Below are 18,217 nucleotides of genomic sequence, written 5' to 3'. Positions count from 1 at the left end.
TGTAAAAGTGGTTTGCCTGGGAAAAATCAGACAACAAAGGTCTTGATCTTCAAGCTGTTTTTCTGCAACTGGACCCACTGGTGCTGACCTTCGCTTTCAGACAGAAGCCACAGACAACACCAGAGCTCAGCAAAGGCACGAGAATCTCCATCAGGATGACCTGGCACTGGCAGACAGCACAGACACTGCTCACAATGTGTTGGGCACGAAGGACCACTCACACTGCCTCCCCTTGCTACCACAGTCCCTAACAGAAAGTGGGATGTAGCCCCTGAGACTTCTGCATGGGGAGCAGCAGCTGGACAGCCCAGCTACCCTCTGGTGCCTAAAATGACACTGTTTTACAACAGTTAGGCAAATGAATCTCTGCCTAGACATCTTTCAGACAGCTCCAGAGCTGATTCACACAGCAGCAGCATGCCTCCGCCAGGCGCAGAGCCCCCTGGGCTATCAGTTATCCAAACCAGTTGTGTCCACGCACTTGTGTCCCACAGCAGTCCAGCAGCATGAGCGTGGCCAGTCCAGCAGCATAAGCAGTGTCTGGCCCTAGCTAGCAAAGCCAAAAACTGACTTGGGCTGTGCTGCGTTGATGCAGCCACACCATTTCCAGCTTTGGCACAGGCTTGGTCTGGGGCGATTCAGGGCTCTGCACGGCTGCTGCACTGTGCAAAGAGACTGCACTCGAAGGACCACCCCAGAACTTCAGCCCACAGCTTGCTGATGGGAGATAAAAGCCTGCAGAGGCGTCCACATGCTCAGCTTTTACTCATCTTCTAGAACTATTTCATTCCAAATTCATTCCACTTAACATTTTTGCTTATATGAAGACAAAAAACAATTTGCAGGACAAGACGATGAAAGGATTCAAGAAGATAAAGCAGTATGCTGAAGTTTTTCAGGTTATCTTACATTCAGTGCAGGAACCCATTCCCACCAGCAGATTTCTGTACACTAAATCAATGGGCAGCAATTCCCTACTTAATACAACTCTTCAGACCACAGCTCCTAGAATGCCAGTGGCAACTAGCAAGACGCATAAAGATAGCACACTGGGACAAATCCTTGGCTGATGCAATCAGAAAAGCTCTCCTAAAGTCAGCAGAGGTAGGCTAATTTACATGCTGGTGTCTAACTCTGGATGATTAAGCACAGAGATGCTTTGCTGGGAAAGGGCAATCTCTCATTTGATCCTAAGTATCATCAATCATTAGATTGCAGATAACAAGCAAGTTGAGTACATGTAAATTTTTCTCCAATCTGAAAATCCTCTGTCAGAGACTCTCCATGGCCATTATCAAACACCAGTTATAGTTCTAACTGGGCAGCAATGGCTTCTTCTCTTTTGGCAGATCTGCATCCTTTGCTTCGCCCATGTCATACTGATAAAAATAAGCCTGTAATACTTTAATTCCTGGTTTTCCTGAAAAGCTATAGGTCAGGAAGATAATGAACGATAAACTCTGTCCCAACAGCACAGATCTTATTTTTGATAATCCAGAATCCAGAAGGAATAAAGCAGTTCACCCAGATGAAAAGCAGTAATGTGCTGGTCTTTACTTCCCAAAGCAACTTCTGGTTGCGAGTACCAGATTTTTGAATTCAGCACTTTCTGGTTATCAAATCCTTGTACAGACACCCAACTCTGGGACCCTCCGAACTGGTTTAGGTAGATTTGAAAATCTTGGCCTTAAACTTTAGAGAGTTGAGCACTGAAACCCAAGTCCCTGCAGTGCTGCTCCACGAAGAGCTGAGCGAGCTGGTGCTGCGCGGCCAGCAGAAGGGCGAGGTCTCCTCCCAGGCCCTCTTTTCCCCATTCCTTACTTCCCAGTCTTGCCCGCTCCCTCACGGCAGCACTGGTATGTGAGCAATTAATTAAGTGAGCAGTTCAAGAGGCTCTTTTGGTGGAAACCTAACACTCGTCACGCACTAGCAGTGCGAGTCTAACGGCGATGTCTGCCCAAAATAGGGAGACCTCAATGGCCCAGGCCAAGTTGTTCCTCGAGCACCCTCACGTACCAAGCCGACTGAACTCTGGAATCCAGGAGAAAGCAATTCCCTGCGGAGACCTCACGCCTCCTCAAATCTGAGAGCCTCCCTGAACACACCTGACAGCTGGACAATGCTAAACTGACTGTACTGCAGTCTGGATAGCAACAAGATGTTTGCATTCACACCCCAGCAGGACTCCTTCTACCATCTTACCTGTATTTGACCCTGTTAGGTAACACCTAACTCTAATTTCCCTAGCCTGTCCTCATCTTTTAAGACAAACCACTCAATAGTTTGGCTTCCTGATACAAGTGGAATACACAATGGTCATTTGTTTTACCCACTTCCCTCAGAAAAGGAGGGAAAGTCCCTCCCACGTGGAAAATAGTGTCAAATTTGTATTAGTGCTGGCTTTACTGTGACGACCTGCACTTTTTAAATAGTGACTTGATTTTATTTTTCCCTAACCTAACTGAAATATTAGCCAACTTCTAAGCTGTGGGGGTTTAAAAAATAGTATCAAAGAATAAATAAAAAAACTGTCTGCCATGCAGAATTTACCAGGCAGAGGGCTTGGGATTTTTTTTTATTTTTATTTTTTTAAGTCTTTGGAAGCATTCAATGGATAAAGTGACTCTTTCACTTTTCAGTAACTGTTTCCACCACCTTCAGAAACTCTCACTATTGCTACCGTGTTCTAATGAAATTCACAGAGAGAGGTGTCTGGTGCTCTGATTATAATCATGACAGACCCGAAAGAATGTAAGAGCGTGAATCAGTGGGACAACCATGGGTTACAAACAAGAAAGGCTCCTGTTTTCACAGAGACGACAGAATAAACAATGATCAGAAGGAAACTGGAGGATGTGACAAAAAAATATGTGGTTAAAGTTTGAAAAATACCAGCCTAGGCACAGAAGTTCATTTCTAAAATCCAGAGTCAAGGCAAATACTTCTGAGATGCCTTTTGAGTGACACATTAAGCAGTCGTCTACAGTTGCTGTCTGGGTTAGACACCCCAGGATTCTTTTCAACAGAAGCAGGGAAATTTTTAGTAGCAATTTCCTACTCATTAACTTACCCTGTAAAGATTCATTTTCAGAACGTTCAAGCTCACAACATTTTCAACTAATTTGAGTGGGAGAAGGATCAAGTGGCAAGTCTGGTGGTATTCAGAGATTTGCTGTGTCACTGAAAAAACTTATGCACAAGCCCAGGAATTCCAGCTCTGATTCTGATTCAGGGTTTGACCTGGACAGTCTCAGGACAGAATTAATTTCACATAACTTTACATATTTAAAATTACATGTCTGGTCCACCCTACTTCTTTGGATTGCCCCAGTAACCAATGAAAAAGAGATCAGCACCTCCAGGGGATAGATGAGTCTTCTTATTCTAGAAAGGTAGCCAGAAAGGGATAGGATCCAACAGTACCTGTGACTCACACATAAAGACAGTCTGCATGCAAGGAAGCAGAGGTGAAGCCTATCTTAGGCAACAGACAAGCACAGTCTTCAAACCTAACACAGGGAGGTGATTTCAGAACCCTAATCCAAAAACACACACAGGTAAAACAGCCTGGTTGTGATGTTTAGTCTGCATGTGTAATTCACAAGTGCCAACTCCAGGAATAGTACAAAAATTCTTGTAGTGGATGAATGAAATAAGCTGACCATGGAATATTTGTTCCTAAGTGCTTCCAGTTCATGCTTATACCCCTATGCCGTAACACTTGTAGCAGTATGTTTGATACTGTACAATAAATCTACAGAAGTTATTTGAATCTTGTGCCATCCAGATGATGTAATATTCCATGACAATGAATTCCACATTGCCCGGCACATCATAAAACCACTAAAATTTTCTCACCTGCTGAGAGGCCCTTGAGGAAGGCATTCTGCCCTTTTCTTCTATTTCTGTCTTTGCCTTTCCACCTACAATCCAAACACATCAAAATTAGCTCTCAATTTGAAAACCCTACACTTGACTGGAAAAAAAAAAAAAAAAAGCAAAAAAAAAAAAAGCAAAAGCACGAATGAATTACTGTACCAAAACTGGTCTGAAATTGTGTAACCTTTGTTCTCAGGCAGTGCCAGCAGTGGCAGTTTATTACTGGAACAGAGATTTCAGACTAGTGCCATCTGAATGTGCAACACATTAACTTTCTGCAGCTCCAATCCATGAGGTTGACACATAAACTCCATTTTTAACCTGGCTTTTTAAGAAAACAAGGCTCATGCCAGTATATTCTCTGTGCAAGTGGTTGTGTTGGATAGGAGCGTGTCCCTTGATTACTAACTGTTGACCTTATTAGACAGTTTTCATAAAATCTGATGGGAATGTCCCAAAGTGCCTCAGAGCTTCCTGAATACAGGCAATTAGCTAAAGGAGGAAGATCTTGTAAATATCCCCTTAGTGGAAAAGGTGTCAGAATGAGTTCACTCCTATCAGTCATCGGAGAATCTGCAGGAGAAAGACCTGAAAAGGTAACTTCATAGGCAGCCTAGCTTCTTTATTGCACTGCTTGGGGATCTCAGGAATGCTATTTACCATTTTGTCACTAGATGGTATTGTTCCACAGGCTATATTTGAGAGTCTCAAAGGTCAAATGCAGCAGGGTATATCAGAAGCTAGGCTTACTGATGTGACAGGGTTGTTTCACAGGCTGTATTTGAGAGCCCCAGAGGTCAAATACAGCATGGTATATCAAAACTAGGCTTACTGAAGGAACAGAGAAGGCTTTTTTTTTTTATATATGTTCACATGTTTTCATATGTGAAAGTTATTAGCAAAATCAAACTGTAACAGCTAAAGGAAAAGAGCCTTGGTGAAATGTAGATAACATAACTCAGTATTAATGAACTTCGCATTTCCTCCATATCTGAAAAAAACTGCTGAGATAAAGAAGAGGAAAGATAATGATAAAGAATTTGAATGTTTCTGTTAACAAACCGAGCATACAAAACTGGCCTTTTGTTATAGTTTAATCTGATCTGATTCAAAATTGATTTAGCCTGGCAAACTGTTCATCCCTTTCCAAGTAGGTGAGAAAATCTACATATTATGCTAGGATGCAGTTCTGTGCACAAGCTCCTTCAGTTGTGAAGCTGAACCTCTACCTGTATCTTGAAGGCAAAAAGAAGATGCTTCAGATCTCCAGCCTGGATGGGTATCATTTTTGTCCTTTTCAGGCTCACCTGAATCTGCTCTGACAGGGAGAGGGTTGTCCTGCAATGCAAATGATGCTTTGTCTTAATAGCGTAACTTAAAAAAATATGCTCAGGTGGTATATCTACAAACTCAGCACTAACAGAGAGGGATTTTCAAAACTCCTCAGCACCCTGGCATCCCTACTCCCAAGCCTACAGGTCTTTCGGAAGAGAAATTTGCTGAGAAAAGACAGAAAATTCTGACCTAAATAGCTTCCTGTTGTCAGGTGCTGGTTATGTTTTGTTGCCTAGCACTGATCACCTACATGAAATTGTCAAGTCTGAGCTATGGCTGCAGGCTGCCCCTTCTGTTATTCTGTAGAGAGGCACCCCCAGAGGCCCATTCATTCAACCCTAACTTGTTGGCTACGGAAATTATCTGAACTGCCTGGTAAAGAAGCCTTCTTCTCCACTAAACCCAGAGAAGGCCCCAGAGAAATTAGACACAGTGCCCAACTTTTAGATGGCTAGGGGTAGTAGAAGGAATCTCACCTAACGACATAGCGGAAAATGCCTTAGGCCTGAGAAACACCAAGTGGAAATGCCAAAGTCTGCAATTTTCCCCAGTTTGTGCATGTCTGTGTATAAGCGTGTAAGTGTGTGTGTGTGTGTGTTGTGTCTCTCTCTGTATAATCACCGCCCTCTTCTGGGAGAACATACTACACTCGGTAAGCCAATGGATACACTCGAAGGAAGATCTCATTATGCCTATGGATTTTCCAGTCCAGCTGAATCCTCTGTAGTGCTGCTGCCCTACAAGCTTATTAAACTAGGATTCAGAGCACATGTTTCTTTTAAGGAGAATTTTGCTAGATAAACTCCATTCCTCCAGTGAAAACTGAATAGAGTTATTTTTATACCTTGGTGCTCCCCTCCTCTTCCTCTTCATCATAGTCTAACCCTTGATGGGAGATCTCAGTAGGGCCATTCTTCTGAATCAGGTTGCTTTCAACTCTCCCCATTCTTTTGTTTTCAGTCGTAACTTTCACTTTCATGGTGTGGAACCCAGTGGAGACTGACCCTACTTTCAGGTTGACGGGATCACCATCAAACAACAGGTCCGTAGGGCCGACTTCTTCCTTAAAGCCAGGCGGCTGGTAATCGCTGGGAGTCACTACAGAGGGAGGAAGAACCCACTGCTGACAGAGAAACCAAGTTCCATTTCTCTTTAATCTGCTCAATAAAAGACAAATATCTACCAGCCTCAAGAAACAATACCAGCTACTAAAAATACTCTGTGGTTTGTTTTGTTTTGTTTTATTTTGTTGAGGGAAGAAGGGAGAGAATTCAAAGGAAAAAAATGGACTGAGCAAATGTTATCCAGGGGCTCAAAGAAAGTAACTTTAGACTGCTGAGATACCATTAATGAGCTCAACTTTCTGGAGCAGAACCCGGCAAACATAGGATGCTGGTTCCTTAAAAAAAAAAAACAGTGAAGGAGAGGGTTGTCTCCATTTCACACTGCATGGCTATACTTCTTACATGGATGTTCAACCCCTTCTTACAAAGCATCTGCCATCCCAGTGTGTCAGAAGGCTTTACTTTTACACCATTTCTCACTGGTGCAAACTCTCTATCAGCTAATAGATCCTACTAGTTTACTACCATTTCACCTTTCTAAGCTGTATTAATTTTATGGGACTCAAGATTATCACAGAAACTGATGGAAAGGGAAGTTGTCCCTACAGCATGTGTTGTTCTCTACCTACCTTCATTGTAATAGAAGAGTTTCATGGTCAGGGTAATGTCATTGGGAAGCGGGCCAAGGTTTTGCATTAACAGGTACAGCTTACGGATCAGCAGGCTGCTGGCTTGCTTAATGTCCTCGCTGCACACCCCATTCACAAAGTTCATTTTGTTGCTACAATGGAAAGAAGAATAACAGAGCTGTTTTCCTCGGTCATGAATATTCAAGATCTAATTACAAGTACAGTGCACCCACTGACTTGTCTCAAACCACCAGCAACAAAGCTACAATGCCTTTATGTAATTTCCAGATAAACAGGGAAGTGAAACAGACTCCATGGATGGGATGGCATCAGCAAAACAACAGTTCTAAATGAAGAGGCATGGCATTTACATTTGAAAAGACTTTGTAGCTGGGGCAATGGACCCCATTATACAAATGTCATGACTCACTTGTTTGAACATGATTAAATTGGATCAAAGGACCATAAAACAAGTGCCTTTCACCTAAGCAATTTCAGGAATGAGAGGAATGAGGTGAGAATCCCATATAAAGCCGATTCATCACAGTGGCTATTTTCAAGTCCATTTTGCATTTTGAAGAGAAGTGAATTACATGTTTTCACTTCAATTCCATGTAAGAAAAACCAGCTCGGAAGCACATTTTTCAAAAGTGACTAAGGGGCATTCCTCTCACCTCCTTCACCCACCCAAATGTCAGCTGGCTAGTCTAAGCAAGCAGTCTAGACTGAGATAAACGTATAACAGAAGTGGGATGAATTTCCCTCTGGAGGAGTTTGTTTCTCTTGACTACTGAGGCAGATGAGATGAACGGCTGAGATCAGACAGTTGAAGGTGGACTGGATGAATCACTAAGTGACTAAGGAAGCTAAGCATCCCTAACTTTCACTGAAAAGAAGCTTTAAAGAAAGGAGCTCCTACATTACAAAATTATGTCCTTGTTAGACCACTGGCAGGTGGACAATACTGTAGGCTGGATGGAATCTAACAAATCATCACAAATTGCTTCAAAAGCAGTATGTAACCTAAGACAGCAGGGAGAATCCCAGGGCTGAATATGACTGATTAAATCACTGGAAGGCATAGCTTCATTAAGACTGACTTCCCCTTCCAGTTGAAACTTTTAGGCTCATCATGAAAACTGAGTGGCTGTTGAACAGCTTGTATTCCCAAGGGTATGTATGTTTGGTAGGCTTCCAGATGCTAACAACAAAACTGATGCCGAGCACGCATCAAATGAAATCTTGCATGTTCTGAAATGTACCAGTGAGAGGGCAAATGCTGGCAACACCTAGGGTGGAATAACAAAAAGCCACAATTTTCCTTCTACGTCATCTTTACAAGTTTTGGGATTAGCAGAATAAAAATGGCAGGGAGTATGTATACAAAAAAAGGACACACCTTCCATAGGAATTAACAGGTCAAGTACTGTTCAAGTACAAGTTCAATATAGGAATAACATTGTGGATTTGATGCAGGAACGTGCCAACAGGTAGAAGCTGATGAACTGAACCTCTCTGAGGGACGGGATCCATGGTGAGGAATTTGGTGAGGAACTCCTCCAAAAAATCAATACAAATAGGTCAGAGATCATCTAGGAGAAAGGTTCTCCTTACCACTCAGATACAAGGACACAGACATAAAGCATCCCTCACGGAATGATTAACTCCAGGTTTGAACATGAAAATAAACCTTGCAGGTGTACAGAAGCAGTTTTATCAACTGAAGGAGCTGACAGCAAAGACGACAATACTCTGATCAATGCCAGCATGCCAGCTTACTAACAACTGCAGGTACATGCATGATCCCACGGCAGCAGTGTCAGTCACTGGGGGCACAGACCACAGCTAAGGAATCTGGTGCCATGAATGTTCAAACAATGTGGTAAAGAGATTTCAAAGAAGCTGATATAAACAGAACAGCAAGATTACTTAGCCACTTCTTGGGCAGTACTATGGACACTAAGGAATGCTGAGTTCCATTTGGAGACTGCCGTTATTTCTAGGAACAAATGACTGATCTGAGTAATTCTGACAAAAAAAAAAATGTACTCAAGAACCATCTAATATCTTTCATATCCCAAAGCTCTCCTCTTTTCTTCACTGTAGTAAGGACAACCAACAGCAGCTTTGAGGTAGTATCAGAGAATACAGTCAACATGGCATTCCAGATTCAGATGTGGTTCAGATTTGCTCACTAGAAAATCATTTTGCCATGTATGACAAATGATTTGGATGTGTTTAGAGAAAGACTGGTGAACAGCACACTTTGGGAGTGTTATAGAGGAGCCTCCTGAGGAGCATAAAACACAGCAGAGCTCTCTCGCTACAAAGGCAGGTTTCAAGGCCCAAAAGTCCATCTTGTCCAATGGTAATTAGAGAGGAAAATCTAAAAACTGGCTAATTATTTTCCTTTGCTCTGGTTGTAGCCAATTGCCTTTGATAGTATTTAGTTTAAGTTGAACAGGACTATGCCCTACTAAACACAGTGCTGAAAAGACACAAAAAGCTGCTGCTGCTTCCTACTCTAAGATTTGCAGCATCAATGCAGGCATGATCAGCGAAAGATCTCCCAGGTCACCCTCACAAGGCTGCTCAAGCAGAATATATGCATGCAAATGCCCAAGGAAAAAAATATTGGGTGTGGGATCTTCATAAAAGGGATCAAACCTGGGAAAGCTTCACTGGAAAGAACAATGCTCTCAACTCTGACGGTATTTACAGCTGCTTAGCGACTCAGACATGCTATAATCATAAAGGGCAGTTTCTTCTTATGGCTTCAGGAACACAGAGCTTTCATAATGTAATTCTGAGAAATAAAGCCAAACCATTACCTGATGATGTCCATCTGGGGCACCTCCTTTTTGTACTTGAATTTGAATTGATACAGTTCAGTCACTGTCTAGAGATTTACGAAGAGCATGAAAAGAAGAAACAGGTCTCTTTCAATAACAAGCGTAAAGATGTGTACTGAACTTAACAACTTTATGTCAGAACACAGCACTAATTTAGTGACATGATTACAGCTTTAACTCCATTATTGCTTGCATTGGCAAGTTTTCTTAAGAACCATAACTCACCTAGCACTGAAAGAATCACAAAAAGCTGCAAACTTCCTGCTTCCTCCTTCCACTTCCTTTGTGGGCCTGACTCCCCAGCCTAAACCTCTAATGAGGCACCAAGGCCAGCCAACTGCCACAATCTGCTGATGGCTTCCCCTACTAAAAGGAAAGATGTGAGGCTTCCCCGGTGATGCAATGCCACAAGGAAATCTGGCCCAGAGTTCTGTAAACAGGCAAGAAGGACCTGAAGGGCTGTTCCTACTACTAAATAGAAATGGTATCATAAAGACAAAATTCAGAAATTGCTGAATTTCAGTGGTCTCAGAATTTTGTGAGAGAGATAAAAAAAAATCTAGATGATTTTCCATTTAACAAGATTTGCTACAGTTTTAGATAAGAATATTAGGGAGAACAAACTACTTCTACACAAGAAAAAGCATGTACTGTCATCCAGTCCCATGCCTGTTGTTCACTTTTTTTCAAAGGCAGTAAGGTTGATTGGGAGGAGCAGAGTTGAGCTCTTAACTCTGAGCCTTCCTTACAAATCCCAGCCTTTAGCCTTGGTTAGGGCTAATCCTTGCTTCTTTCCCAGATGCTGTGGGACAATGCAGCAGAACTGTAATTAGGTAAGAGTGTTCTGAAGCCATTCCCTGCAACTATTCTGTGGAGACAGAACGGATGCAGAACCTCACTTATACATTGCACTCCCGAGCCTGTCACTGCAGGCTAGATGTAGACAAAATAGCAGAGGTGGCAATGCACCAGAGAACATCGAAAGGATAAGCACACACAGTATGTAACACACACACCCCAGGTCTCGAGCAATTCATAACTTCTATCCTAAACCTCTCTGCATGAAAAACCAGCTCCCTTTTCAACACTGCTGTTAAAAAGATGATAATAGAATAAAAGAATGATTTTGAACTTCCCATTTCTTCCTTCTGGGAAGAAAAACAAAATCAGGAACATGCCCATTAGTTGCCTGTTAACATCCCTGCCTGAGGCCCTAGATGGGCCCACAGCCTAGTGCCCGGTAGGAGTGTTTGATCACAATCCAGCTCACTGAGCTGTCATTCTTGAGTGAAAGCAGAAGAAGAGAAACCAGGTCACCAGGCAGCTATGTCAGGGTAGAACGTAAGCCAAAAGTCCATTCTGAATAAAAATCTACTCACCCATGCCTTCAGTTGCCTCAAAGATTAATTAAGACTCTTTCTTACCTCCGGTTCCTTGGGATTGGTGTAAATCTGTTGTAAAAAAGCACAGTGAGCGCATTCTCCCCTTGGATAAGATGAGCCAGTGAAAAGTGACTATAAACAATGATATTTTCAAATTACAGCAGAGATTGTACTATCTGTAACATGGGATCAGAGAAAGGAATGGCTGAGAAACAGCCTTCCTCTATCAGCAGTCAATACTTTCCACTTCAAAGACAGGTAGAAGACACTCATCTGTGTAACTGGGGAGGAATGAGGCTAATTCCCATTCCAACCCTTACAGGTAACTGTTGATGCCTGAGATGTAAATGCTCAAATTATGCACAGAATAGGTGCATAAAATAGCTATTGCTGCTTTACAAAAGACCAGGGCAAAAGACTCCCAGCATAGCTGCTAGTGTGTGGTTTCACTGGTATCAGAGTAATAAAGAGGACTCCTATGTAGAGGGAAATGGAGGAGACACAGCAGCTTCCTTCTTCCAAGGATGGAGGCAGGAGTTTGCTGGAAGCAACAATACGAAGCTCACAGAAGTGCTTCTTGGACTTTAAGGATTCTTGTCAGGCCTCAGAGTCAGAATTCTGACATACTGAGAAAATGTTCCCACGCAGCCTAGGAAGTTCATATTTACCATATTTAAGAAAGGTCGCTGCTCTATTAAAAACCACACATATTTTGACTTCCCCTTAAAAAAATGGTTTGACACAACCTTGACTCCAAATCTCTGTCAAGCACGGTAGAGGAAGAAAAATGCCTTGCATCCATTTACTTACTGCTAGGACAGCAATATGCAACTAAGGAGAGAGAAAAAAAGAGAAAACAGATCACAAAGTCATAATCTAACCTTAATGGGCAAGGAAAAAAAAAAAACACATTTCAAAATCGAACTGCCTACACAGAGCAAATATGTACATTCAACAAACTGAGTCAAAAATCGTTATATGGATTCTTCATAGCACTGCATCAGCAACACCTAGTGGCCAGTTTACTTGGTCTCACATGCAGTTTCCCAAGGAAGACATTTGCATGCTCAGACTTCCTCTTAGGAGTTCTTTCTAAACAAATCTTCAGAGGCTATGCCAACTTAAAACTCTTTCACAATAGCACCTATCCCTACTGAAGACTAGTATTTACTCTCTGGTAAGAAACTGACCAAAGGTATTTGATTTACGCTATCGCAAGAAATTGTACATGGGACTACTCTTGAAAACAATCTTAGAGCATCTGTTAAATATCTGTTTTTCCCTAAATCTTTGCCCAATAACAACCAATTTATATCTCTTATAAATACCAGAGGACTAAATTCCTCCTAGAACTGTCAGCAAGCAATAAACTGAGTTCACAACATTTTGAACTACCATACACACAATGAGACTGATTTTTAAGAGCCCATCCGATCAGCAGCGCTGAAACTAACACCACTTCATCTGATCTAGATGAGAGTCAGTTTGATGAACAGTGCTGACAGAGATGGTGACAATTGATGCTTTTTCCTGTACAGAGCATTTTTTTGTGTGAGAATCAGCAAGGAATATGATTACTTACTAGCTGATTTTGTCCTGAAACCAGTTAAACACATTACCTGATGAATTACTCTACAAAAAAAAGGAATCAAGTCTGAATCAAAGACAGAAAGATAAGATAGTTAGAGAAGATCAGAAGAAGGGAAAAGACTTGAGGAAAGAAACAAAGGAAAGCAGAAGCATGAAAGAACCTTCCTCAAGAAAACAGGCATGGAGATCAAGACCTGCAAGTTCGGACTGGCAGTGTCTCCATCCAGAGATTGGAGAATTCAAATGTAGAACACAGAACTAAGAGATAAGTGCAGAACAAAGAACTAAGAACCCTTTTAGGCTGCAAATTATTTCACACACCATGTACAGGCAAGTCCAGGGAGCAGCAGCAGTCAATATTTGGGCTCTGGGAATAAACTCCCAAATCTCAGGGAGATACATTCTCATGTATGCTCATATATTCTCAGGCAGGGTCTTCTCCCTACCCCACAGCTGTGAATGTGTGTTGTGTGCACATAAAATCACTACAAAAATATAGAGCAGGAATAGAAAGAGAGTTTTGTCCATACTTTATGAAAAAAATATAAAAGTCCATTAAAAAACATGCAAGAACTTACATACTGCCTCTCCAAAGCATCAAAACAACCTTGAATCCTGCCGGGGAAAAATATTTTAGTACTAACCAGCAATGTTTATCATGTAATCTGTAAACATACACTCATCAAATACAGTTTAAAGTGCGTATATTCTGGAATTAAAACAACACAGCTAGTAACGTTTTGGTCTCGTAAAGTCCTTTCCAGGTCAATCATCAGAAAGGCCACATCATCCTCTGCATTTTTTCATTGTTTATATAATCTAGGGCCGGTCAGCCTAGAGCCCACTTCAGTCCTGACAGTGACAAGGACCTAAAGCCTGGCTCAAAGTGGCTCTCAGCTCAGTGCTGTTTTGGCTCCCCGAGACTGCGCTCCAGCAGCTCTTTTCCCAATGGCTGCATACAGAGTTTGGCTGAAACTTCGCTCTGAACACAGCCTGACATGTCTGGTCTTGTAAATTTTTGCTATCTGATGCATAGTTTACAGCTAAGGACTTTCTCAAAGCAGTAAATATTACTTGAGGTAGCAATGGTCCTTGAGTCTTTGCAGCTGCCTATCTCCTTAGCAAATCAAAGTCAGACTCTCTGCTTGCTGAGCACATGCTAATTCTGAAAGGCATCCTAAATAGCACAAAAGACAGCCATAAGGTACTTAGACACACAATATCCAGGGAGATAAAATATAGGACATACTTAAAAGAATCTACAAGAATCACTATAAAAGTGAAACTGGAAAATATTCAAACAAACAAACAAACAAAACCAGAATCAATCTTGTGATTTTCTTTACTCTCTCTGCCTACCTATACTGCCTGTGTGCTCTGGGGCCTGACCATGACCTCACTGAAGTTAACACTTCAAGAGACCTTGAACTCACATGATCTGCTAGCTAATTCTGTCTTGCTTACATACAGGGCCAAGCACACGCTGCAGCAGTGGGAGTTGCACTGGCATATCCAATCGCACTACTGGGCACAGTATTTTCAAACACAGGAAGAAGAAGAATGTGAGGGGCAGATGTCTTGCTATTCAGCACAATCTTGTCTTAGTTTCGCTGTTACTCACTTACCACTTGACTATCTGAAATGATCCCAGACAGCTTTTATCTTCTCGGAGAATTTTTAGACAGAGGTCTGCAAAACCAGATTTAGCACATAGTTACCATCCTTATCACAGCTATTGGGCAAACACTGAAACCAAAGCAGTCATCCTCCCTTTTTTGGATAAAACACTATCTGGAGGTCCTTCCTGAGCGGAAATGTTGGTTTTCCACTAAGTCCCAGGTGGGCTGACACAAGCTTATTGCTGCATTTTCAAATGTCAAAGATTTTCCTCAGATGATCTGGACTCTGCCAGAAAAAAGTGCTAGTTATGGCTTAATTTCAAAAAACCTACAGCTTCCGTTGCCCACTCCCTCTCTTCTTCATTCCCATCTATTCTGGCATTTCCAAACAACACCTTCACATCTGCATTCACACTGCACCAACATCTGAATGAGATAAATGACTATACATAGAATAAACTGCTTCTGTTAAGCTTTTCCACACAGTTCCTTCTGCCACTTTTTTCAGGCATTACAAATGGCAAGAAGAACCCCATCCTGCAAATGAGGTGGTGAATTAATAACACCTTAGGAGTCAACCAAAGAGCACTTAAAGGCATAAGCAGGCCAGATGTTAACATTTTTGATCAAAAAGGCATTTGAAAGGCCTGACATTTGATTAGAAAGACTAGTGGCTTTTCAGGGCTTGGTGATCAAAAGACAATTTGGGATTTCCTGTGCCCTCAACCGAGTCCACATGTGACCATGTTTCAGGGTAACTACCTGCCTAGGTAAAAGCATGGAGATGGATTGGAATACGAAGGAACACTTTAGACCTGCTAAACACATCTTGAATGAACAAAAAGAGGATGATGAATCAAAGCATCATGAATTCTTGTGATCCTATGACAAGTCTTACAGTAACGTCCTTCTTCCTTAAAGGTCTGACTGTAGTTAGTTTGCTAATTCTGACCAAACACATGTGGTTATGTGACCTAGTCAATTTTTAGAGAAAAAACAAAAACAAACAAACAAACAAAAAAAAAAATATATATATATATATATGACAAAAAGAATTCTACTTTCTATCTCACAAAGAAAGCTGAAAATTTGAGCTCAAAAATCCACAGGGAAATAACACACATCAATCAGAGCTGATTTTTAAATACTTACTGATTCTTAAGTCAAGCTCCTGACTCTGGGGACTGGCAACACCAAGGAAAAATTATAAACCAAAAGAGACATGAACAGGAAAGCTGTGTGTCGCTGTAAGCTGTAATAGCTCTACGTTGTCTTCTATACTCCATCTGATGCAGAAGCCTTGTCTGCATCAAGACAAGAGAAAGCATGCTAGCTGTATTCCTAATGAACTGAACTCATACATACATGAGCAGCTAGAAGCTAATCTGCAGAGTACATTATTGCTAAAATATAGCAAGTAAGAATAAGAATGCAGCACAAACTGGAAGTGTTACCATCTAAATAGCGAGTTCCATATGAACTCTCTGGGAACAGCCCTCTCAGGTATGTTATACAGGAGACAGAGATGGCCAGAAGTCTTTTCACCAGCACCACAGACTGCTGCTCAGTATCAATTTTGTTGGGGAACAACACTGATTCCTGAAAAAGAAGGGTAAACTTAAAAGTAGAGCTATTTTATATTTAGAAATGACTCTCAACAGGTAGAAAGAAAGGGTAACTTAAAAAGGTAATTTTAACAGTTCCCTGGTCTTCATATCACACAGAGAGGGATTCATGCCAAACTAAGTGTGACTAAATATTTCACGGAATGTTATCAACTGATCTGATTTACCCAAATGCAGACTGCATTGGTCATTACCCTCCTCTATCACAGCTGAACATTCCCACCCCCTCTACTGTACCAATGCAGACACTTAGCAGACAACCACCCCTTAAAAACAAAAGTGTATATAGTTTTCTGCCAGCTCTGCTCTACAGAATTAATAGTGGAGTCAAGCAAGTGCCTGTGCTGGTGTGTTGTTTACTGCAGTACCAAAGTTCAGTGCCTGCCCCAGCTTTTTTTGAGATGTGACAGCAGACCAAGCCTGTCAACACTGTAGGCAGACCTACTTTTCAGAGCAATTTTAACACAGAGATGTAAACATGTCTAAGATTGGAGCTAATGTAAATACTAGGCACTGCATGACTTAAACATGAAAAATCCCAGTGGAAAGTATACTAAATTTAGTTCCTCTATTAGGTCATTGCGTTACTTCCTGCTAATAAAGTCCTGTACACACCTCATGAGCCTTTATTTATTTAGTCAAGTATGTCAAAACCCCATGCTGTATCTTCCTGGACTCATTAAATTGGAAATACCTGCTTTTTAATTAAACTGAACAACATAGCCAGCAGAAAGTGTTCCCAGCTCACAGGGTACAGATATGTCAGGCACCAAAACTGACGGGTAAAATTGCCAGCAGCATCACATTTCAAGGTTTTTACCTTAGAAGACTTCTTTTCTCTAGCGCGTAAAAGCTGACAAGTGGCCATCATGTATTTCAAAGACCTGTCTTCCACTTGCAATCAAAAACCTGAAAAAAAGCAGATGCGATACACCTGGGAAATACACCATCATCACAACTCCTCATTTTCCTTAAAGTAGGAACTAGATTCTTCAGCCAGATTCGAGTATAAAAACTAATTGCCAGCTAAAGCAAAGCAAACCACAGATACACTATGGCACTGTCTGGAAGTCTGCAGAATGGAAAAACTCTCTACTCACTGGTGAATGATCAATAGTATTTGAAATTCAGGGCCATAAGTGTACTTGATGTCAGCTACTGCCCTTTTAAGTTGCATTTTTCATATTCCAAGCCACAATGTTAATTCCTACAACCATTAAAAAGTGTGAAGGGGGAATGTGAAAGAACTGGAATTCTGCCAATGGTAGCCAATATTTTAGCAAGGGTAAGCAGGAAACACACTAACATCAATCTTGGCCAGAATAAAGGAATGACTCTTCTGGGACACCTTGAGAAAAAAAAAACAAAAGAGAGAGAGAGAGAGAGAAGTCCACAATGTTTTAATGAAAGCACGTCTTGTTAAACAAACCTGGATTAAAGAGGAAAATCATTTTTTATTTTTTTTATTTAACAAGAATGGAAAGCTGGTTGATAAAGAAAATAATGTGGACGTCACATGTTTGGCACTTCAGTGAGGTGCTTCATTTAGCACCAACTGACATCTTGATTAAAAACTTCCATTAGATGGAATTAGCAAGGCACACATTAACCGGTTTGAAAAATGGCTCGCTGCAAGATCTCAATGTGTATTCGCTAATGGGGAGACGCTAATGAAGAACACCACGAAGAGGTCCCCAGCGGAGCGCTTCCTTGTCCACAGCCAGTCAGTATTTCTATTAACGATTAAAATAATAACATAAACATAGTGGATTGATTTAAATCGTGAACTAACACAGTGAGCAGAGGACTTTTATTGCAGCTGACTGAATCTTGTTCTGTGTTTTACCTTTTCAGCTCTTTTCCATGGAAGCCTCATTTCCATTTGCTGGCAGTCATTAGGACGTTGATTAGAACCTGTCACAGCTTTTGTGCTAAATTTAGCACTTCATTTAGTAATGAAGGCGGATTACTGCTATAAAAGCATATTTCAACAAATACACACCTGCGAAATTTTTAGTATTTACACGTTAAATATTTTAGGATTTTTTTTAAATCATGTTTGACTAAGCACTCCTCAAACAGGACTGGAATGCAATTAAAACAGACAAAGGCATTACTCCAACGTCAGGTTATTAGCTAAATAAAGCTGATTTAAGCGAGCCAGAGAGATAAGGAAGCATGTTTTCTACAACACGGTACATTCACAATCGATTTATACACAAAGGAAACATCATGACTGCCT

The 18,217-nt window shown here is 41.3% G+C and overlaps 1 protein-coding gene across 1 annotated transcript; it reads right to left on the bottom strand.

Annotated features, from left to right (window-relative positions):
- Positions 1-1,404: 1,404 nt before the first annotated feature.
- Positions 1,405-16,863, bottom strand: HORMAD2 (HORMA domain containing 2; the record flags this gene model as incomplete). The annotated part of the gene is made up of 12 exons (XM_084297061.1): positions 16,796-16,863; positions 15,805-15,949; positions 14,357-14,420; positions 13,310-13,346; positions 11,952-11,972; positions 11,184-11,210; positions 9,739-9,806; positions 6,908-7,059; positions 6,059-6,312; positions 5,109-5,217; positions 3,859-3,923; positions 1,405-1,428 (listed from the first exon to the last, which is right to left on the bottom strand). The coding sequence occupies exons 1-12, from the start codon at positions 16,844-16,846 to the stop codon at positions 1,405-1,407; spliced, it is 1,017 nt and encodes a 338-aa protein (XP_084153187.1). The 5' UTR covers positions 16,847-16,863.
- Between the last annotated feature and the right edge of the window lie 1,354 nt (positions 16,864-18,217).

This window comes from Netta rufina (assembly GCF_964035555.1).
Source record: "Netta rufina genome assembly, chromosome: 17".
NCBI classification, from domain to species: domain Eukaryota; kingdom Metazoa; phylum Chordata; class Aves; order Anseriformes; family Anatidae; genus Netta; species Netta rufina.
Note: the sequence above shows the minus strand (reverse complement) of the source record. Positions and strands in the feature narration are given on the sequence as shown.